Source organism: Amblyomma maculatum, unplaced genomic scaffold (genome assembly GCF_055883805.1).
Source record: "Amblyomma maculatum isolate TAMU_Amacu unplaced genomic scaffold, ASM5588380v1 scaffold_15, whole genome shotgun sequence".
Lineage (NCBI taxonomy): Eukaryota > Metazoa > Arthropoda > Arachnida > Ixodida > Ixodidae > Amblyomma > Amblyomma maculatum.
Genome location: NW_028146740.1, coordinates 12,210,434 through 12,233,838, shown reverse-complemented (window position 1 = coordinate 12,233,838; position 23,405 = coordinate 12,210,434). Strand labels below are relative to the sequence as shown.

The 23,405-nt window shown below is 49.4% G+C and overlaps 1 protein-coding gene and 1 pseudogene across 2 annotated transcripts in view; both read right to left on the bottom strand.

The window, feature by feature from the left end:
• Positions 1–3,910: 3,910 nt before the first annotated feature.
• LOC146172046 (uncharacterized) overlaps positions 3,911–23,405 on the bottom strand; it is a 277,444-nt gene continuing 257,949 nt past the window's right edge. For both annotated transcript variants that reach the window (XM_084586121.1, XM_084586120.1), the window contains exon 5: positions 3,911–4,162. In XM_084586121.1, coding sequence (XP_084442247.1) covers positions 4,022–4,162 — 141 coding nt within the window. In that variant the 3' untranslated portion in view covers positions 3,911–4,021. The remainder of the gene's footprint in view (positions 4,163–23,405) is intronic.
• On the bottom strand, positions 6,767–22,574 carry LOC146172048 (uncharacterized; annotated as a pseudogene).

Here is a 23,405-nt window from a genome sequence, read left to right as displayed (position 1 = left end):
TAACAACTCGGGTTGGAATGTTTTCCCAAGCAAAACACAAACACCGCCACCGCGCACTGTCACGTGGTTTAAAACGAATGTTTGAAAGCTACCTAACCGAGGGATATCTATCTCACTGGTGCACCATCATGTTTCAGAGATCATAATGATATAAAAGAATTCATTGCATGATTGAAGTAAAATTGACTGAGCGTTAAAATGAAGACACTTCGAGCTCTTTTCAAACCTCGATCCGATACGGCTTTTAAATTCGCCAGGATGAACGTATTGGGTAAAAATGCAAGTCATGTAGTGGAAATGTAGCCCTGAGTGAGATTGCTGACATGCCATCAGACTTTCTCAGCAATACTTTTCCGTTCGAGTGCCACACATACTTGTGATTGTGTGCCTTTGCCCACTCTTTTACTGCTTTCAACAGTTCTCGATTTATTTTAGTCAAGTTTTCCAGCAGGTGCAATCCATTGCCCGAATCGGCCACTTTCCTTCTATTTAGCCACCACGTGTCCCTGACGCTTTGCTTTGTGAATCGGCAAATAACGCCAGGAATCTTCTTCGCTGTGGATCGCCGATACAATGCCTCAAAGCGGCGCATCGCAATTTACGCGGCCGCCATTTTCACTCTCAAACGTTTGAGACTGCTTCCGTCGCTCTCAAAAAACGCTCTCAATTGGCGGCCATATTTAGGTGCTCAACGTCATCGTTTCTTTCGTGTTCATGACGTCTGATGACGTCCACCGGTGACGCAGAACTGACCGGTCAGAACTGACCAATAGGACATAGGCCTTTGAGAGCGATTTTGACAGCGATCCGTTTGAGAGCGGTGCGTAATACGGCCCCAGTACTCATCTTTCTGCCCTCAAAGCACCGACTCATTTGATACCTGTGATTGTACGGTTCAAAATGAGGGAAACAATCGCGGATGTCACACCATATCACGCTACATGACCTCGTAATTCAGCAAATCTATATTACTGAAACATTCGCTCCATTACTCTCAAAAATCTGAATCATTAGGAACACATGACTATAGGTGCCAAAAGCTAAAAATATCACGTATCACGTTACACTGTCATGTGATTCATCAAAATTGCTTTACTACCTTATTCATCTTAATACGCTCAGAAAGCCCGATCATTTGATACACATGATTATAAGGTTACAGAAAAAGCAAATTATCGCGCATGTCCGGAGAAATCATGTTGCACTGTCATGTAACTCAGCAAAATCCTGTTACTGCAATAATCGCCTTATAAAACTCGAAAAGCGCTTTCATTTGATACCCGTGATGATACTGTTGAAAAAGGGACGCATTATCGCGCATGTCAAACCAAATCACGTTACACTGTCACATGACTCATCAAAATCGCCTTACAACCTTATTCATCTTAATACGCTCAGAAAGCCCGATCATTTGATACCCATGATTATAGGGTTGGAAAAAATAAATTATCGCGCATGTCCAGAGAAATCATGTTACACTGTCATGTAACTCAGCAAAATCGTTTTACTGCAATAATAGCGTTATTAAGCTCGAAAAGCCCTTTCATTTGATACCCGTGATGATATTGTTGAAAAATGGGCACATTATCGCGCATGTCACACCAAATCACGTTACACTGTCACATGACTCATCAAAATCGCTTTACAACCTTATTCATATTAATACGCTGAGAAAGCCCGATCATTTGATACCCATGATTATAAGGTTAAAGAAAAAGCACATTATCGCGCATGTCCAAAGAAATCATGTTACACTGTCATGTAACTCAGCAAAATGGTTTTACTGCAATATTCGCGTTATTAAGCTCGAAAAGCCCTTTCATTTGATACCTGTGATGATACTGTTGAAAAAGGGACGGATTATCGCGCATGTCACACCAAATCACGTTACACTGTCACATGACTCATCGAAATCGCTTTACAACCTTATTCATCTTAATATGCTCAGAGAGCTCGACCATTTGATGCCCATGGTTATAAGGTTAAAGAAAAAGCAAATTATCGCGCATGTCTAAAGAAATCATGTTACACTGTCATGTAACTCAGCAAAATGGTTTTACTGCAATATTCGCGTTTTTAAGCTCGAAAAGCCCTTTCATTTGATACCGGTGATGATACTGTTGAAAAAGGGACGGATTATCGCGCAAGTCACGCCAAATCACGTTACACTGTCACATGACTCATCGAAAGTGCTTTACAACGTTATTAACCTTAATACGCTAGGAAAGCCCGATCATTTGATACCCATGATTGGAAAGTTAAAGAAAAAGCAAATTATCGCACATGTCAAGAGAAATCATGTTACACTGTCATGTAACTCAGCAAAATCGTTTTACTGCTATGTTCGCCTTATTAAGCTCGAAGAGCCCTTTCATTTGACAACCATGATGATACAGTTGAAAAATGGGCGCATTATCGCACATGTCACACCAAATCACATTACACTGTCACATGACCCACCAAAATCGCTTGACAACATTATTCATATTAATACGCTCAGAAAGCCCAATTATTTGATGCGCATGATTATAGGGTTGATGAAATAGATTTAATGGTCTTGGCTGTCCAGGAACTGTTGAAGTGCGACCAGATTAAAATCAGTGGCGGCAGGATTAAATATTTTGGCGCTTGGATTATTTTCTGTGGCGCCTAGATTAAATTCTATGGCGCTATGATTAAATAGTCTAGCGTTTGGATTAAATTGAGCGGGAAATACTGTAGTAGTAGTAGCAGTACTAGTAGTAGTATTAGTACTACTAGTATTACTACTAGTAGTAGTAGTATTGGTAGTAGTACTAGTAGGTCCACTAGCAGTACTAGTAGTAGTAGTAGTGGGAGGCAGTTGCTGGCAGCTGACATTTGGCCGGGCACTACATGGACGTAGGGCTTTCTGACATTACGTTTGGTAGGGGCTGTCAACTCGGGCCCTTCCTTTCATATGGGAGGGTGATATCGCAATCATCCTGCTGAAACCTTGCATTCACGTTATCCCTAGTCCACGCAGGCACGTTTATCAGCTATCGCGTAACACCAGGTTTAACCACAAGCTAAACCACAGTTAATTTCTTTACACCGCATCTTTCGTTTGTACGCCTTTGTTATTTGCACTACGTTTGTCTTTTAGTGCTCCTTTATCTTTGCGAGCAGCAGCGTTAATAATATTAGTGCAAATAATGATGAATGCATCTTGCCTGTACTCACCTATGGGGCTGAAACGTGGAGGCTAACCAAGAAAGTTCTACTTAAGTTGAGGACAACCCAGATGGCTATGGAACGAAAAATGGTAGGGGTAACATTAAGAGATAGAAAGCGTGCAGATTGTGTCAGAGAAATAACTCAAGTTACTGACATTCTAGTGGAAATCAAAAAGAAGAAATGGGCATGGGCGGGACACGTAGAAGATAACCGATGGTCGCTTAGGGTAACAAAATGGATTCCAAGGGAAGGAAAGCGTAGCAGGGGGCGGCAGAAAGTTAGGTGGGTGGATGAGGTTAAGAAGTTCGCAGGGGTCAAATGGATGCAGCTAGCACAGAACCGGGTTAATTGGAGAAATATGGGAGAGGCCTTCGCCCTGCAGTGGGTATAGTCAGGCTGATGATGATGAATGGCTCTCAAGAAGGGAAAGGCGCAGTATCTGTGGCTCTTCTTTCTGTAGACACTTGACCCACGCCGAAAGTGAACGGGGTAGATCGGAGTGAAAGTAGGAAGGTAGAAAGAGGATTCGCAAGATTCACAGTAGAATGCTATGCAGTAATGTTGGCTACCTGGGGATCTTCGTTTTGCCTCCGTCAGAATGCAACCGCCGGCGGTTGGGTTCGAACCCAGGTACTTCGGCACAGTAGTCGGGCATCTTATCCACTGCGCCATCGCGGCTGAGATCTGCAAATGCATTTTGCTTCACAATATCCCGTGCTTTTTTATTGCAATATAATACTGCCCTGGCTACATTTACTCCATAATAGCAGCTCTAAATACAAAAAGCAGCAACATCGAGCAACGTTTATTCTCCGCAAGTTGAATTTCATTCCCACACAGTATCCTGGGGCAGCAAGTCGATGTAGGAGCCCGAGACAAGGCAGTCGGTGGCGATGCCTAGCTGCTCGCAAAGGCTTTGGGCGATGACCTGTCCTTCCTCCGTGGTTTCTGTCTCTTCCAGCATAACCTGAACGAGAACATGGTGCGACCGCTCCTCAAATGGGGCGAAGTTGGAACACATTTGCAAGCCATGCAAGTGTGGAGAACTCAGGATTCGCAACAGCCCAGAAAACAGGGAAATAACAAAGATATAAGGCGCAACGGGAGCTAGTCTCGGTTCTGTCCGTGTTTCCTGCACCATTGTCTTGAATTATTTCGCACATATTTCATCACTGATCAACGCACCCGTAAATATCTCTTCTGGTATCTGCCGCACCTTGTCGTGGGCGGTTAGGAGGAGATAGCGGGCAATCATGGGTTTGAAAAGAGAAGTAATCAAAAGAAGCGCCAACGCTGGCGTCAAAGAAGCTTTCAATACAAAAAGCAAAAACAAAGAATAACATGCGAAAAAAAAAATTTTGTTTTTACAACGTTAGTGGTCAATGCAGGAGGGATACAGATAACAGAGGCAATCGAACATGCGGTGCCATAATGAATGTTCCCTTTTCGATTCAAGGCATACATCAGTTCAGTTTTAGACAAACGTTCATTTCTTTAAAGAAATCATCATCAGCAGCAGCAGCAGCAAGCAGCAAGCAGCAGCAGCAGCAGCAAGCAGCAAGCAGCAGCAGCAGCAGCAGCAGTAGCAGCAGCAGCAAGCAGCAAGCAGCAGCAGCAAGCAGCAGCAGCAAGCAGCAGCAGCAAGCAGCAGCAGCAAGCAGCAGCAGCAGCAAGCAGCAGCAGCAAGCAGCAGCAGCAAGCAGCAGCAGCAAGCAGCAGCAGCAAGCAGCAGCAAGCAGCAGCAGCAGCAGCAGCAGCAGCAGCAGCAGCAGCAGCAGCAGCAGCAGCAGCAGCAGCAGCAGCAGCAGCAGCAGCAGCAGCAGCAGCAGCAGCAGCAGCAGCAGCAGCAGCAGCAGCAGCAGCAGCAGCAGCAGCAGCAGCAGCAGCAGCAGCAGCAGCAGCAGCAGCAGCAGCAGCAGCAGCAGCAGCAGCAGCAGCAGCAGCAGCAGCAGCAAGCAGCAGCAAGCAGCAGCAAGCAGCAGCAAGCAGCAGCAAGCAGCAGCAAGCAGCAGCAAGCAGCAGCAAGCAGCAGCAAGCAGCAGCAAGCAGCAGCAAGCAGCAGCAAGCAGCAGCAAGCAGCAGCAGCAAGCAGCAAGCAGCAGCAAGCAGCAAGCAGCAGCAAGCAGCAAGCAGCAGCAAGCAGCAAGCAGCAAGCAGCAAGCAGCAAGCAGCAAGCAGCAAGCAGCAAGCAGCAGCAAGCAGCAAGCAGCAAGCAGCAGCAAGCAGCAGCAAGCAGCAAGCAGCAAGCAGCAAGCAGCAAGCAGCAAGCAGCAAGCAGCAAGCAGCAAGCAGCAAGCAGCAAGCAGCAAGCAGCAAGCAGCAAGCAGCAAGCAGCAAGCAGCAAGCAGCAAGCAGCAAGCAGCAGCCCACGTCGGTAATGTCGGTAACCTCTGAGTTGTCCTCAACTTAAGTAGAACTCTCTTGGTTAGCCTCCATGTTTCAGCCCCATAGGTGAGTACAGGTAAGATGCAACTGTTGTATACTTTCCTCTTGAGCGATACCGGTAAGCTGCTAGTCATAATCTGCGAGTGCTTGTCAAATGCGCTCCATCCCAATCTTATTCTTCTTGTTATTTCCTTTTCATGGTCCGGATCTGCGGTTACTACCTGTCCAAGTAGACATAATCGCCTGCTACTTCCAGTACACAAAGACAGTACTTAAAGAATTAGACACTTCATTTGAATGCATTTTTATTGTTTTGATTTTACTGTCTGTCATCTATTCGCCATTTTGTTAAAAAGATGCGGCACTTAGAGTTCCAAATTCATTCACCGTTAAATGGCGTATGCTTGAGGAATGTGATATCTTTTTGTTTCGCAATATTTATTTTCCCGTTGACCACTGTTTTGCAATTATTTTCGTGTTACCACCAGACAATGTGAAATTTAGCATACAGGTTTTGTTCATGACATCCCCTACGTCCTTTGTAAAGGCCTGTTGCATTTAGTAGATTTACTGGCCAGTTGGGACCGCTGTGCAGAAGAAATAAAGCAGCGCTTTAGAGACTGATCTGTGAAAACATTCTGAGAGCACTGCAGAATCTGCAGTGAATAATTGGGAAAACCTGCGCGTTGCTGCTGCACGCGGTGCATTGCGCGCCCCTTGTCGAACCCAATCACCGTTCCGCGGAGCGAATCAAATTCACCGGCGTCATATAATTCGAATCTCGCTGACATCATCCACGTGGTAGAAACGAATTACGATGTGAGTTTGACGATTCCGGGTGGGCGCAGTTGGTTAAACCGCTCAGCTGGGGATCCCAGGGATTGAGATGAAGATCAAGTGCCTGAGTGGCTTCAGAGAATGGAAGCGCTGCTACACAAGCGCGCACTTTAGTAGATTACGCAGCCCGAACTGGCGTATGTTTTAACCCATATCGTGTGTTTATCGCGTAAGATTTTGTGCGTGTAAAAATGTTTTGAAACTGGCAATAAAGTGTCAAGGAAAACAGGGATAGACGTGACTAAAACGACGGGACGAAGCTGAACCAGCGGGCAAAGTTCCGCGTACAGCACGCGAGCCAACTTCGGCGTCCGTTTCTTCCATGCGCCACCTAAGAACATCAGGGACACTAGGTGGCGTTACTCACCTCCTAAAAAAAAAAACGAAGACACAGACTGGGCGCGAGCGATGGGCGATGCACGTCGGTACAGGAACCGAATATAAAACGGAGGCGGTGCCCTACACAACTAAACGAGTGCGTAGTACACTGCACATTACCGCGTGAAATGCGGTTTCATGCAGACAATGTGCACAACCTCGGAGCGTGGTTGCCGACGCGAGGTCTGCACAGTACCCGCTGGAAGGACTTCATATGTCACTTCTGTGACATGGCGCAGAACCTTGTAAGGTCCAAAGTAACGCGACATCAGTTTTTCAGACAAGCCGGCCCGGCGCACCGGTGTCCACACCCATACTTGCTCTCCTGGTTGCTATGTGACGTGTCGATGACGGAGGTTATAGCGACGCGAATCCTTGCCCTGTTGTTGCTGAATGTGGGTGCGGGCAAGTTGACGTGCTTCCTCGGCACGCTGAGCAAACTGTTCAACGTCTGGGATGAGAGGATTATCCGTGCAGCACGGAAGCATGGCATCCAACATCGTCTGAACGTCGCGTCCATAGAGCAGGCGAAATGGCGTAAAACGCATCGTCTCTTGGATGGCAGTGTTGTAGGCATATGTGACGTACGGGAGATTCTCGTCCCAGGTCTTGTGCTGGGAGTCTATGTACATTGCAATCATGTCAGCGATCGTTTTATTAGTCTCTCCGTAAGGCCATTCGTCTTTGGGTAATAGGCAGTGGTTTTGCGATGGCTCGTCTGACTCAGCTCAAATACTTCGTGCATAAGTTGTGCCGTAAACGCCGTGCCTCGATCGGTGATTACTTGGGACGGCGCGCCATGGCGCAACATGATTTGCTGCATAAAAAACTGGGCGATCTCAGATGACGTGCCACACTTCACCGCCTTGGTTTCCGCATACAGTGTCAGATAGCCGGTCGCGACTATAATCCATTTGTTACCGACCGATGTCAGCGGAAATGGGCCCAGAACGTCGATGCCGATTTGGTCAAACGGGGTTCGGGGAGGCGCAATCGGTTGGAGCAAATCCGCTGGCTTGAGAGGCGGCGCCTTTCGACGTTGGCACTCACAACAGCCTCTGGCGTAACGATGAACGGCGTCAGCAAGTTTAGGCCAGTAATAGGCTTGACGAACTCGGGCGAGTGTGCTTGCAAAGCCAAGTGTCCAGAGGTGGGCTCATCATGGCAAGCAAAAAGGATATCGGCACGGTGGTCGGCTGGCACTACGAGGAGGTGCTCGGTCAACCGTGCCACCGTGCTTTCTGTCTCCGGTCAACGCCATTCCGGAGACAGAAAGCAGACAGGTTCCGAGCATATTGCCGAGAGATATCAGCAGCGCGACCCTGCAGGTGGTCAATGACAGGTCGAAGGTCCGGGTCAGCTCGCTGTTGAGTCATTATATCTGAAGCACTCACGAGTCCAAGAAAACTGCTCTCGTCGTACGTGCTCTCATCGACTAAACCGACAGGTGCGCGCGACAGCGCGTCAGCATCTTCGTGTTTCTGGCCAGATTTATACACAATGGTGTACTCAAGTTCTTGGAGGCGAAGACTCCATCGTGCTAGGCGCCCCGATGGGTCGCGGAGGTTAGCCAGCCAGCACAAGGAATGATGATCGGTGACCACTTTAAACGCGCGGCCATAGAGGTAAGGCCTAACTTTCATGGTTGCTCACACAACCGCAAGGCATTCCTTTTCCGTAGTGGAGTAGTTTGTCTCGGCGCGGGAGAGCGTGCGGCTGGCATACGCTATTACCTTTTCGAGGCAAGCTTGGTGTTGAACGAGTACAGCGCCGAGGCCGATATTGCTGGCGTCGGTGTGGACTTCGGTGCCAGCGTCTTCATGAAAGTGCGCAAGAACAGGGCTTGTTTGCAGTCGGCTGCGCAGCTCCGCAAAAGCCTCTTGTTGCTCGGCGCCCCACACGAACTGTGTATCATCGCGCGTGAGGCGAGTTAGGGGGGCGGCAACTTCGAAAAAATCGGCAATGAAGCGGCAGTAGTACGCACAGAAACCCAGGAAGCGTTTCAAACTTCTCTTGTTTGCAGGAACGGGAAATTTGGCGACAGCAGAAGTCTTGTCGGGGTCTGGCCTAACGCTTGCGGTACTCACAAGATGACCAAGAAACTTCAACTCTTTGTAGCCAAAGTGGCACTTCTCGGGCTTGAGCGTCAAGTCAGCTGACCGGAGGGCATCTAATACTGCGCGCAGGCGTTCGAGGTGTTCTTCAAAGGTTTCAGGGAACACGACAACGTCGTCGAGATAGACTAAGCAGATTTGCCATTTGAGGCCGGCGAGAACGGTGTCCATCATGCGCTGAAAAGTAGCCGGCGCTGAACATAGGCCAAAAGGCAGCGCTTTGAACTCGTACAGTCCATCTGGGGTGACAAAAGCTGTTTTTTCGCGGTCCCGCTCATTGACCTCAATCTGCCAGTACCCGCTCTTCAAGTCATTGGAGGAGAAGTACTGGGCGCGACTAAGCTTGTCGAGCGAATCGTCGATACGGGGCAGCGGGTAGACGTCTTTTTAGTGATGGCATTCAACTTTCGATAATCAACACAGAAGCGAAGGGTCCCATCCTTTTTTTTACCAGCACGACAGGGGATGACCACGGGCTCTTGGATGGTTGTATGACACCATCACAAAGCATCTCTTGAACTTGTGTCTGAATCGCTTCACGTTCCCTCGTTGAGATACGGTACGGCTGCTGGCGGATAGGGCTGGCGTCGTCAGGAGCAATGATGCGGTGCTTCACGAGAAGCGTTTGGCGTACTTTCGATGAGGACGCAAAACAAGTGGTGTACTCTAGTAGGAGGGCACGTATCTCACGATTCTGTGTGTCCGAGAGATCCGGACTAATATCAAGACGGTCAAGTGGGGGCTGCACAGTGCTAACAGCCCCAAACGTAAAACATTCTGAAACATCCGCTATGGAGTCAGCAAACGCGATGGCAGTAGCACGAAAAAGATTCCGGGGTTCGTTGGTGAGGTTAGTCACCAGGAGCTCAGACCGGCCGCCGCGGAGGTAGATGAGGCTGCGCGCTGTACAGATGCCATGGGTGAGCAAAAGAGACTGGTTGCCTTCCGCCGCCGCATGCCCGTCATGCAGTTCGTCGCAGGTAACAGTCAGAAAAACACTGGTGCGTGGCGGAATCGAAACGCTCTCGGCGGAAATTCGAAGGGCGGCGCGGCGTTGGTGATTCTTGGTGTCAGTATCAGCAGCTTTTTCAGTTGAAAATGTCACTGTGCGCTTCCAGAGGTCGACAATAGCTCCATACTACCGGAGAAAATCAACCCCAAGGATAAAGTCACGGGAGCAATCAGGTATAACGAGGTAGCTTACAATGAACGTGGAGCTGCGAATTTGAACTCGTGCCGTGCACAGGCCCCTAGGAGTTACGGCATGTCCGCCAGCGGTGCGAATCTTCGTGCCAGACCATGGTGTCATTACTTTTTTAAGAAGCTCTCCTAGCTTCTCGCTTATAATCGAAAAATCCGCGCCAGTGTCCACCAATGCGTTAACCTTATGGCCGTCGAGAACCACGGGTATGTCCAGCGAGAATCGATGTTCATGCGTAGGAACTGTCGTCGGTTCCGTAAAATCTAGATCGCTCACAGGTGTCGTTGTCAGGGGTCTTCGTCACGTCGATTGCAAGCGGCCTCGCCCCCGGAGGTCGCTGTCTTTAGTTTTCCCGGCGGGGACTTGGCGACCGTCGCTGCGCCATCCAGGATGACCTAGGATGCAGCGATGGTCGGCGTGGGGACGTGGATCATCACTGCCGCTGGGAAGTTGGCGCCATGCGCTGCTGCGCTAAGTAGTCTTCAATCTCTCGGGTTCTTTGGCTTATTGGAGGGCGACGCATGTCGATGGGAAATCCGTGAAGTCCAAGGTGTCGATAGGGGCACTGGCGATAGAGATGACCTGGTTCCCCGCAATGGAAGCACAGACGCTGGCGATTTGGGGCGCGCCACGGGTCCGCCTTCTGCTGGGGTGGTCGTCGGTTCTCGACGAACGGCTCAGTGTGTGCGGAATACAGTGAGCCTTGATTGGGTGAGCCGAAGCAGGCGCATAGCGTCGCGCCATATCTGCATAAGTTGGACGTAGGTACTCCGTGAGGAAAGGTTGCGGATCAGCGGACGCTACCGAAGGCTTCAACGCTTGAAGCTCTTCGCGGACAATGCTAGCTACAGAGCCGACCATCGGCTGTGGAGCACTGAAAAGCGTCTGGAGCTCTTCGCGTACAACTGAGCGGATGGTGTCGCGTAGGCTCGGGGTAGCCCCGAAGGCCGAAAACGGCTCCACAACCGAAGCGGCGACCACCGGCCTGTTGTAAGTGGTAGACCGCTGCTGGAGCATCCTCTTTATTGTGACAGCTTCCGAAAGAAACTCGGCAACCGTCCTTGGTGGATTACGCACAAGGACAGCGAACAGTTACTCTTTAATACCGTGCATAAGGTGGCGCACCGTTTTGTCTTCGGTCATGGCCGGGTCAGAACGTCGGAAGAGCCGGGTCATGTCCTCCACATACATGGTCACAGTCTCATCTGGCATCTGCATACGAGACTGTAGAGCCTTTTCTGCGCGTTCCCGCCGATCCGCGCGGGTGTAGGTCTCATGAATGCGTCGGCAGAGCTCACGCCATGATGTTAGGGCGTCTTCTCGGTTCTCGTACCAAGTACGAGCGCCATCTTCCAGGCTGAAAAGACGTTTTGAAGCTTGGCGGCGTCGTCCCACTGATTAAACGAGGCGACCCGTTCAAATTGGATAAGCCAGTCAAATTGGATAAGCTCTGACTGCCGTGGAAGGGCTGAGGCAGTCGTGGATTTTGCAGGGTGTAGCAGGTTGGAGCTTGCATAGCAGATCGAGGGGCGGCTGCGGTGTTGAACTCCACGGCCCGTGCTCAGGGGCAGACCTTGATTCCTCCGGCTAGTACTGTGCAAAGGGGTGTCGACTGGCACAGAAGTTGAGTCCTCGGCATGCAGTGGTGTACGGGACATGTACTGGGATCGAAACCTAGCACCGACACCAAAATATGTCACGGACAACAGGGCTAGACGTGACTAAATCGACGGGACGAAGCTGAACCAGCAGGCAAAGTTCCGCGCACAGCACGCGAGCCAACTTCGGCGTCCTTTTCTTCCAGGCGACACCTAAGAACATCAAGGACACCAGGTGGCAAAAGAAAAAAAAAGAGGTAGGTTCGATTCCCGTATGAAGCAGGCCTTTTATTTTTTGATGACGTCATCAGGATGATTGACAAGAGTTATCACGCGGAATATAGCGAAGAACTGGAACACTTCTTGGACATGGACGGAGATGCCAGCGTGTTATGAACCCTTAAAGGCTTTGCTGAACAAACACTGCTTCAGCAAGCGCAAACAACTGGCGGAAGGTTCGGACTGCTTCACCGTTCATTGCATGATAAGACGACGAGGGACAACGTAGAGTTTTGCGAGAATTCTCGGATATCGGAAGAAGGCAAGGCTGAATTTGTTTAATGGAATCGCTGAGACGTATACATAATTTCAACTAGACCGGTGACATCATTAGGCCCGTGCTAAGCCCTAAAGCTCTGTCTATCACCCCTAAATTTGGGCCAACCCCAATTCCGTCGTCATATTGGTGCTCCCGAACGAACGGCTGACGCCGGATCAAGCGAGACGAACTGCTTCCGGTGGTTCGCCCGCATCCACATCTTGGGATCACAGTGCACCAAACAGACAGCTGCCCAACAGCGGGCGAATAGCAGTGTCTCGTCTGACTTGAATCTCCGTGATATACGGCGCTCACCGATGGCGCCTGTGCGTTCAAAGTGGTCTTATACTGCCGCCGACGGGCCCTCAAGGCCACCTCATGATCTTGAAGAGAACAACATGGGCACTTACCGCCCACCATTGTTGTGCGACACGCCGTGCCTGACCGCAGCCTGACGCCGCCACTCACCCCTGGTCGACAGCTCAGGGAAACTAGGCGGCCGCCATTACGTCCTCCCATGTTCGTGCTAAGGAACAAGTGTGAACTGTTTATACACGGTGTTTGTACTCTTTGTATGAAGCCGTTAGGTAGTTTATATTGGGTGTGCTGAGATGAGAACGGTAATCCATGATTGTTTTTTGTTTTCTATCTCGACAAAAAGGAGCAAGTAGAAATATTGCAAGACACATGCGTAATTCAATGTATGTTGCTGGGCGAGTTGGTAGAGTATAACGGGAAACAGCGCTAGCAGACGAAGAACAAGAAAGAAAGAGGACACACAACTGATGCAGCCCCTTCTCTGTTCGCTTAATTATCAACTACTTAATTGTTTCGTTTAACATAGAGAGCTGCTGCTTACGGGCTATGAATGTGAAAACAATTCTTCATTAATCTACCTTAATCTTGCACAACCCATATTAGTCACATTTAATCCAACCTAATCCACATTAATTCTACGCGATCATCCTTAATCCAACGTAACCACCCTTAATCAAAAGTGATCCGCCATGTTATAGACTAATTCAAAGTTAAAAGGCCCGAGAAGCGTGGCCTTGTAGTGCACTGCAGGGTCAAGGCCACGCTTTTCGGGGGGAGTTCTGTGTCATCCTTTCGAATTTCACTTGTGGTAGAGCACCCGCCTCGTATTCGAAAGGTACCACGTTCTATACCCGGTGCCGCCGGGTACCCACCGGTTTTCAATGGGTGCAAGCTTTCTCCCGGCGTGGTGCTGGGCTCTACAAGGTGAAATGCTTGGGAAAGGGGTCATAGGTCCCAAATAGTTGCTCCGATGGGTCAGTGATCAGTTCCGCCATCGGACAACAAAAGTCCGCCTCGCGAGGCAAAAGCCCATTATGTGGCCCTATCATGCCACAAGACAGAATACCCTTCCTGGGGAGGTCTGCTTGAAGAACCCGGCGTCTTGGGCAGCGGACCACCCTGTACCCGCGATAACGCGTCGCGTGAGCGCGCGGCTGGGACTCGACACGCACAGCAGCGACGTTGTGTGTCCTCCTTTTTCTTGTCCTTCGTCTGCTGGCGCTCTTTTCCGTTATGTTACTGCCTACTTCTCTGAGATCATATCTGTAGACATAGAAAACGCACCTTTTTTCCATTTAAACAAAAATGCAAGTGTGGAGTTCTGCAACTTTCGCACAAAAATTTTTGTCATTCATTTATTTTTACTGAAGACATCTATGCAACTTTTACTTCTATAAAGGCTATGAACAACTTTTTGTCGCACTTTCTGATTAAAAAATCGCAAAATATGCTACAGAAGCAACGCGATGCAAACAAATCCATTTTCGCATTCACTTTATTCCGCATTCCTTCCGGTACAGGAAAATTGTGAGTACAAGGAGTAAAAGCTACTATGTAAGCAGCTTCTCATTTGATGGCAGCGCACAGCGGTAGTAAATCATACAGAAGTAAATCGTTGTGGAGCTACATAGTTGAAATATCGAGAACTTGAACATGTAATCAATGTTCCTATTAATATTAATACATAAAAAAATTAAACAAGCTCCATTTACAGATCATAAATTCTTCATTTTAGGCATAGGATGGCGCACTACAGTACAACAAATAAGCAGTAGTATATGCACGTAACGCTCAAGGATTTATGCAAATTAGCACTCACATATATATGTCCAAATATCTATGCACCATACACAGAAAATCTATGCAAATTATGCATGCATCACAAACAAAACAGAAAACACAACTTTTTCTTTAATTGCATGCTGGAATGCCCAACCCTAATCTGTCACATCATACTGTTAACCTACTAAATTATTTAGCGTGTGCGCATTTTGTTGTTGTTCATATATCTGTGTCAGTGTTAAGACACGCAGTTTAATAATATCGGCAAGCGTTGTTCTATTCTATTAAAACGGTTATTGATACGTGAAAAGCGGACTAACCGAATAGAACTTCCAAAGGTATTCTTACATTGCACAGCGAGAAAAAGCATGCATTTGATTTCATCAGTGAGTGCTTATACTTAATACTTAGATTAAAATCACATAGAAGAAGTACAGGGAGTATATTAAATGTCGAAGAAGGCACAGTTTTGTGGCCATGATGCGGTGAGCCTGCAATGTGACGGACTGAAAAGCCAGTGTGCTGACCTTTGAAGTCGTTGCCTAAACAAGCTACAACAAATGATGTGTGGTGTAAATAAGGCATTATATAGTATAAGATTAGTTAATTCCTATATAGAAGAGATAAACGACGTCTACAGAGAATACCACAGGCCTTCCCCATGTTGCCAAGCGCATGTGTTGCATGTGCATCCCAAATTAAATGTTCATTCAATACTATACCTTATGTTTTACTTCCTGTGTTAACGTGAGAAGTTGGGCGACTTGTTAAGTATTCATGGCAAACGAGCACGAAAAGACGAACACTGCAGAAAAGACAACATGACACTATCTATTTTAATAAGCGAGTAATTACTCATTGACATTCGCCCAAGTGCAGCCATACGGCTACAAAAGAAAACTATACAGCTTTCTCAAAAACTTCGTAGTTATTGAAAAATTTGTCCTGTTTCGGGAATCGAACCCGGGACCACCGCCTTTCCGGGCCAGTTGCTCTACAAACTGAGCTAACCAGGACGGTCAACAGAGGAGATGGTAGGGCGAGAGCCAATTGATCTATAACTCGATGTGGGGATGGTGTCGGTCAAATATTTAGGGAAATCCTCCAAGCTGGAGCAGGTTTGTAATAAGGGAGTAATGACTCATTGACATTTGTCCACGCGTAGCCATACGGTTACAAAGGAAAGCTAAGCTATTTTCAGTGAAAGCTAAAGCTATTGTTTCATTGCCTAATATTAAATAAGGACTATAATCTAGAAGTTTTTGCACAGGTCGAAATAGTACAGCCTTGCTTTTCTGTATTTATTTGCAATGAATAACTTCTCTACTTTCGAACAGTTTATTAAATGTAATGTTAGCTAAGGATGATAATGCACAACGTTCTCTAACTGAGGAAAATAACTCGTGTCATCGCGGCATAGACTACAAAGAATGTCTGGTCGCTTATTCTGACTATGGCATTGATATAAATTATAAAATGAATGCGTCCTAACGTACTGCCTTAAAGCACTCCATACATATATTGCGCAGAGCTGATGACTCGACTTTTATTGAAATGTTTTGTTTAGTGTCCAGGTAGAACGTGAAGGAAAAGATGGTTACACGGTATGAAAGAGCACCGGACAAGGGTAGAGCGTGGGAAGCCTCAGTTCGCAGGTCGAGCCAACGTTTCGACAAGTGGACTCTCTTCGTCTGGGCAGAGCGATCATCAATGGCAGGGGTTTAAATACGCGTTTGCTTCTGAAGAATAAACGCTGGGGAGGAAGATGGTGGGTGAGAAGAAAGTAGGTCAAGGAGTGGTACTAAAACAATCCGTGTAGGCGCCTTTTACCAGACTCAAGAAGACATCATAGGCACCTTCAGCTATTGCTGAAGCTGCCTATGGACTTGTCCAGGGTTGCAACGATTCTCTGAGAAGTGAACTTCATCAGTGAACCTTTACGTTTTACAGACACGCTGGGTAGAGCGTTTCGATCGTGAAACTTGAAGGCTTTTTCTGAGTCTTCACGTGGGCAAGGCATGAGTCGTTTTCAGTTTTGAATCCCGAATCACCTTTGCAGCCTGAAGTTTTCGAATATATCTTGCCCCCGAAGGAGCGCAGAAGGTTTTCGAGGCCAAGTGCACACTCCTCTTAGAGTAGGGTCGGGGCACGCTTGTACCCGCTTTTACCGATGGGTGCTCGGCGGTGGGTTTAGAACTGCCTTCCGCCACGGGCACGCACTCAAGCACAGATGTAAAGTAGATTTCCGCAGCTACAGTTACGAACATTTCAAGCGTTTTTTCGCTCACTTCTTGAACCAAGAATGCATCACAAGGCATTCCACAATTTTTACATAGTTCACAGGGCTTACAAATCATAAAAGTAGACAAATGATAACCAAGAGGTGCCGTTATAACGCCAGCTCTGATGCAGTATGTCGATTATTTGTGATGAAATATCAGGAAGACTTTCACAGTGACACGTGATACGTGTCGGCTCTGTTATCTGTTTGAACAATGAAATGTATCCAGAAGCAAAGGCAAATCACGAGAATTTGAAGTAGGGTGGTGCATGTTAATGTTTGGTGTGCCCGGGCAAGCCGCCCGGATTGAGGTCAACCGACCGTCAAGCTTAGTTCTCCGCCTAGCATCCCCTTCGCAAGCCCCGATGCTGCTCCGTATGGCATTGGCGCATTACCAAGAAGCAATGGCGAGATTCTTGTATCAACCAAGGAGGTTATGAGGACACTGCTTCAGCGGAAGGCGCGCTTGTCGAGAGAAGCCTCCGCGACGCCATCTTACGGGGGCAAGAAAACGAGGTAGTTGCCGCAGAGAGCGCCCGCTGAGTGCACGGAGAAGTGGAGGGGGTTTTCAAGTACGCGGCATACACCACGATCAAGACAAACACTGTTGGTTCATGCATGACTTGCGGCTGTAGGAACGATGTAAAAACGATATCAGGAGCCAAATTGTTCTCGCCATGGCTCATTTTGAACTGACAGTGTTCCTTGCATTGCGTCGCGTATACGTGTGGGCATATAGCGGCTGTTTATTTTCTGCTAGGTTTCCAAAGGATCCTCAAGCGTGAACACTTTGGGAACGGGCTGTTCGCCACGAGGGCTGGAAAGCAGAAGGCGGAGGCCGCTTATGTTCGGTTTATTTTACTCCATAATTCTTTGACTCGACTGGGCAAACGGTGCGGTTGCGAATACGCTCTGTGCCGGCTCTGTTATTCCAGGAGCGGCTACAGGCGCCGGTAATCATCATATAGGTTCAGCGCAGTTCCTTTCTTCTGTTTAATAACGTGTAGGTGGCTGATGAATCTGAGCGCTACTACTACGGGAAGCGCATAAAGATCGCTTGTCGGAAAGCCGTCGTCTAAAATTAAGAAAGACGTGTCGGAATAATTATGAAGGCCTTGCGTGGGGCTTGTAAGCCAGCGTCGTTGTACATCGTGTGCATGAATGCTGTCCTAAATCGGATAAAGTTGAATTGTGGGTCAATTAAGGAGGATGAGGGGTAGAAAGTTGCATTTAAGTTCATTAAGTTATATTGTAACGGTTGTTACACTAAAGAATTGCTGTAACCGCTGAACGAGGCACCGGGAGAGCTGAGTCAGGAACGCGGGCAACAGGAACGGGCGGGCACTTCAACGTCTTCTACTACGTCTCATTTCGCTCCTTCTTCTTCTAGCTCTAATGCACGTGTCACTGCCCCCTCCTTTGGAGCATCGCCACAATGCGGTGTTACTGTCAGACAGAAGAGCGGGAAGAGAAAGCGTTCAAGAGTTACACCAATAGTCTGGCATCACGGGGTAGACTACATGCAACCTGAAAGTCAGTCGGAGGTTCGCTCGTAGTAGGACTTCATTCGCACCACATGCACGACGTCACTGTGCTTGCCGTTGTGCGACGAATGAGCCGGCGAGGGTGGTACAACTTCATACGTTACGTCGCTGAGGCGGCGGACAACAAGGTAAGGGCCGAAGTAGCGGCGCAGTAACTTTTCGGACAGCCTGCGGCGACGCGGGCTTCCAGATCAACACATAGTCGCCCGGGTTGTAGGTAACGTAGCGGCGTCCAAGGTTGTAGCGGTCAGCATCGATCTGCTGCTGGCGGTGAATACGCTGTCTGGCCAGTTGCCGCGCTTCTTCCGCGCGCTGAACGTAAATGGTGACATCGACGTCAAGCTCAGTCTCACTGTCAGGGAGGTCCATGGTTAGCATAGCATCCAGAGGGGTGGTGACGTGGCGACCGAAGACTAATTCAAACAGAGTGAACCGCGTTGTTTCTTGTTGAGCGGTATTATACGCGAACGTTGCCTATGGAAGAATTTGGTCCCATGTTTTGTGCTCGACATCAACATACATGGAAAGCATCGGTCAAGGTCCTGTTGAGGCGTTCCACCAAGCCATTTGTTTGTGGGTGGTAGGCTGTTGTACGTCTATGGCTGGTGTGCGTGAGCTTCAGTACAGCCTGAGTGAAGCGAGCCGTAAATGCAGCTCCACGGTCGGTAACGATAGCTGCAGGAGCCCCATGACGCAGGACTATGTCGTGGACAAAGAATTCGGAGACTTCAGCAGCAGTACCGCTTGCAAGTGACGCAGTTTCAGCGTACCGCGTCAAGTAATCCGTCGCGACCACAATCTACCATTTTCCAGTGGACGACTTCGGAAAACGGCCGAGGAAGTCTATGCCAATTTGCTGAAAGGGGGTCTTTGGGGGTGCTATAGGCTGCAGAATGCCAGCTGGTCTCAAAGGAGGAGATTTGCGCCGTTGGCAATCACGGCTTGTTGCTACGTATTTACGCACTGATGGTAGTAAATTGGGCCAGTAGTACTTCAGCCGAATCTTTGTTAGTGTGCGACTGATCCCCAAGTGGCCGGCGGATGGTTCATCATGACAAGCGCTCAAGATTTCGGGCCGCAACTGGGATGGCATCACAAGCAGAAACGTCTCCCTGGTGCTGTCAAAGTTGCGCTTGTAGAGCACTCCACACCGTAGAGTGGAGGACCGCAGCCCGCGACGAAACAAACGGGGTATACTAGCATTATTACCCTCCAGGTACTCAATGAGTGGCGACAACTCAGAGTCGGTCCGTTGAAGTTGCTACATACGAGAGATGCTGACGGCACAAAGGATAGGACAATAATCGGTGATGTCTTGCATAGCCGGTTCCACGGGTGCTCGTGATAAACAGTCTGCGTCTTGGTGCTGCCGGCCCGACTTACAGATGATTGTCATGTCGTACTCCTGTAACCGGAGGCTCCACCTGGCCAACCGCCCAGAAGGATTTTTAATGCTGGCTAGCCAGCATAGCGAGTGATGATCACTGACAACACGAAACGGTCGCCCGTAGACGTACGGTTGGAACTTAAGCAGAGCCCAGATGACGGCAAGACACGCTTTTTCTGTCGTCGAATAGTTCCTTTCCGGACGAGAAAGTGTACGGCTCGCGTAGGCGACCACTCGTTCTGCACCATCCTGCCACTGTGTGAGGATCGCTCCGAGGCCGACATTGCTGGAGTCAGTGTGGATATCTGTGTCTGCATTCTCGTCAAAATGAGCTATTATCGGGGGACTTTGCAGGCGGCGACGGAGTTCCTTGAAGGCTTCGTCTTGGCACTCCCCCATAAAAACGGTGTGTCGCCTTGAGTCAAGGCTGTCAATGGCTCAGTAAGGCGAGAAAAATCTTTAACAAAGCGGCGGTAATAGAAGCAGAGGCCCAGAGAACGTCGGAAGGCCTTCTTGTCGGTTGGGCGTGGGAAACTGGAGACGGCGGAAATCTTGTCGGGATCTGGCAAAACACCTTGTGCGCTGACCACATGTCCCAAGAAACGGAGCTCCTCGAAGGCGAAATGACATTTCTCTGGCTCGATAGTTAATTGCGCAGACTGGAGAGCTTGAAGGACAATGCGCAATCGCTGCAAGTGTTGTTCGAAACTAGACGAAAATATGACCACGTCGTCCAGGCACACAAGGCATGACTGCCACTTCAGACCAGCTTTAACAGTGTCCATCATGCGTTGAAACGTGGCCGGCGCAGAACAGAGCCCCAAACGGGAGCACCTTAAATTCGTACAGACCGTCGGGCGTCACGAAAGCTGTTTCCTCGTGGTCTCGCTCGTCCACCTCGATCTGCCAATATCCGCTTTTCAGATCTAAGGAAGAGAAGAACCTGGCGTCTCGGAGTCGGTCAAGCGCATCATCGATCCTGGGTAGTGGGTACACGTCCTTTTTTGTAACCTGATTCAGTTTCCTGTAATCAACGCAGAATCGTAACGTGTTGTCTTTCTTTTTCACCAGGACGACCGGCGACGCCCACGGACTTGTTGACGGCTGTATAACATCGTCTGCAAGCATTTCATCGACTTGCACTGTAATAGTCTCCCGCTCTTTAGGCGAAACACGGTATGGACGCTCACAAACTGGTGGCGTGGCTGAATCGATGACGATATGATGCTTGGCTACCGGCGTACGTCCGACCTTGGAGCTCGTCGCGAAACATTCTTTAAAATCAAGTAGCAGGGACGACAGAAGGTTCTTTTGATGAGGTGACAAATCCGGGTTGATTTTAACCTTCTGAAGGGCGTTGTGTGCTACGGCATCGCCATGAAGATTCATCTCCACGGGCACAGATGCGGTAAGCCATCTACATCGTGGAGGAAGGCGACCGCCGTTCTCTTTGCGAGGTGTTGAATTTCATTGGTGAAATTTGTCAGGAAAACTGTCGCACAGCCGTCATTCAGGTGGACAAGACCGCACGCAATAGCCACTCCCTTCTCGAGCAACAGCGAAGGGTTACTGTCCGCAATCCCTTCGTAGTCTTGAAACCAGTCGTTCCAAACTAACATCAGCACACTGGACCGTGGTGGCAGCATTACGTCGTCATCGACAATACGCAAAGCGTTGACTCCTGGGTCTTCGGTGTCACTGTGCGCCAAGGCTTGCTTTGTCGAAAATGTGACTCGCGCCTCGTGTAAGTCGATCACAGCACCGTTTGCCCGTAGATAGCAAGGCCCAGGATCCAATCCCTCGAACACTCGCGCAAGACGACGAATTCACCGACGTAGACCAAACCGCGGATGCTGATTCGGGCTGTGCGCCTTCCGGCCGGGCTAATGAGGTGACGTCCAGCCGTTCGAATGCTAGGGCCCAACCACGGCGTCAAAACTTTGTTCAAGTCCTGGGCGAGGGCATGGCTCATCACCGAATAATCTGCCCCAGTATCAAGTAAAGCGACAGCTTCAGTACCGTCAATTGTAACACACAGATCAGAGGTAGCCCGTCGGATGCTGTCGCTACCCTGCCCCTGTAAGAAATCAGCGTTTCGGCGTATCGGCGACGGAGGATCTTCAGTTTTCCCGACAGCAGCGACCTTGCTTCCGGAGACCTCTGGAATTAGTTTTCCCGACCTTGACTGGGAGAACGCCGCTCAGGATTGCCGGCGTCTCGTTGAGGATTTGGGGAACGGTAACGCCGAGGAGACGATGATCTAGAGTCATAACGGCCGTATGTTCCAGGCCTCTGACGAGCCGACAGGTGAGCTTCGATTTCGAATGGTCGTTCGCCGTTCCGTGGGCAAGGATCGTCGGGCGCGAAACCACGCAGGCCCACTGGGCGATATGGGCAGGCCCTGTAAATATGACCCGCCTCACCACAGTGGTAGCAGAGGGGCCGCCGGTCCGGTGTACGCCACACATCACATTTCCGTGGCCGCTGATAGACTGGTCGAGCCGGCACACGGGAAAGACCAGGCTGCTGCACTGCTTGAGTGGCGGTATTCACGTCGTAGACTGGTGCTGGCGCCTGACAGAGGACAGCTGCATATGTAGGTCTGACCTCAGTCTGTCTAGGAATTTCAGATACCTGTTGCTGCTGCGATGCCAGGCACACCTCGTCCCGGACGACTGAGATAGCATGTAACAGATGGCGCGCTGGGAGACAGCTGGAGGGCTTGTAATTCCTCCCTGAAGATCGACCTGATTAGATCACGTAAAACGGCTACGTCAGTCCCTAGCGGCATTGAAGAAATAGCGGGCCCAAGGGTGCTTACATCTCCATTGTATTACCGGGCTCGTTGCAGGAGCGTCGCCTCCATGGTGGTCGCTTCAGTGAGGAATTCAGCAACAGTACGCGGTGGCCTGCGCACCAGACCGGCGAAAAGCTCCTGCTTGACCCCGCGCATGAGGTGGCGAAGCTTTGTCTCCTTGGTCATGGAGGGGTCAGCACGCTTGAAGAGGCGCGTCATGTCCTCCACATACATGCGGACGCTTTCGTTAGTGCGCTGGTTGCGGGAGTGAAGCGCAGCTTCCGCTTTCTCCCGGCGGTCTGCGTTGGGGAAAGTAGCTAGGAGATTTATGCGAAATGTCTCCCAGGTGGACAGGTTGTGCCGTGGTTCTCGTACCATGTCCTAGCGGAGTCTTCAAGCGCAAAATACACGTTATGGAGCTTACGGTCGTCGGTCCAGCCATTGTAGCGGGCGACCCGCTCAAAGGTGTTCAGCCAGTCCTCTGCATCTTCGTATACATCACCGTGAAAAGATGGCGGTGCTCGCGGCGTGTGGTAGAGGATGGGCGCCGGGGACGCACTATCTGTGGCCATTTCCGGTGGGACCGTCGGTCGAGGCTGCGTCGTCTTCGTCGGGGTGGTGAGAGGTGGCTGCGGAGACGGCGGCTAGGGCGCTGATTAACCGGTGTGAGCTCCGTGTTCTTATCTCGTAGGCGTACGCAGGTCGGGAAGTGTATACCCAGCACGACTCCACCAGACGTGTAACGGTTGTTACACTAAAGAATTGCTGTAACCGCTTAACGAGGGCACCGGGAGAGCTGAGTCAGGAACGCGGGCAACAGGAACGGACAGGCACTTCAAAGTCTTCTACTTCGTCCTATTTCGCTCCTTCTTCTTCTAGCTCTAATGCACGTGTCAATATTAATGATGAGTGAGTGAATAAGGCATGATTAGGGAATATTCTGGCATATTAAGGGTGATAATGTTAGATTAGGGCGGATTACGTTCATTAGGGTGGTTTCAGTTGAAATATAGCAGTTTGCGGGGAGTTAAGAATGAGAACTTTGAATTA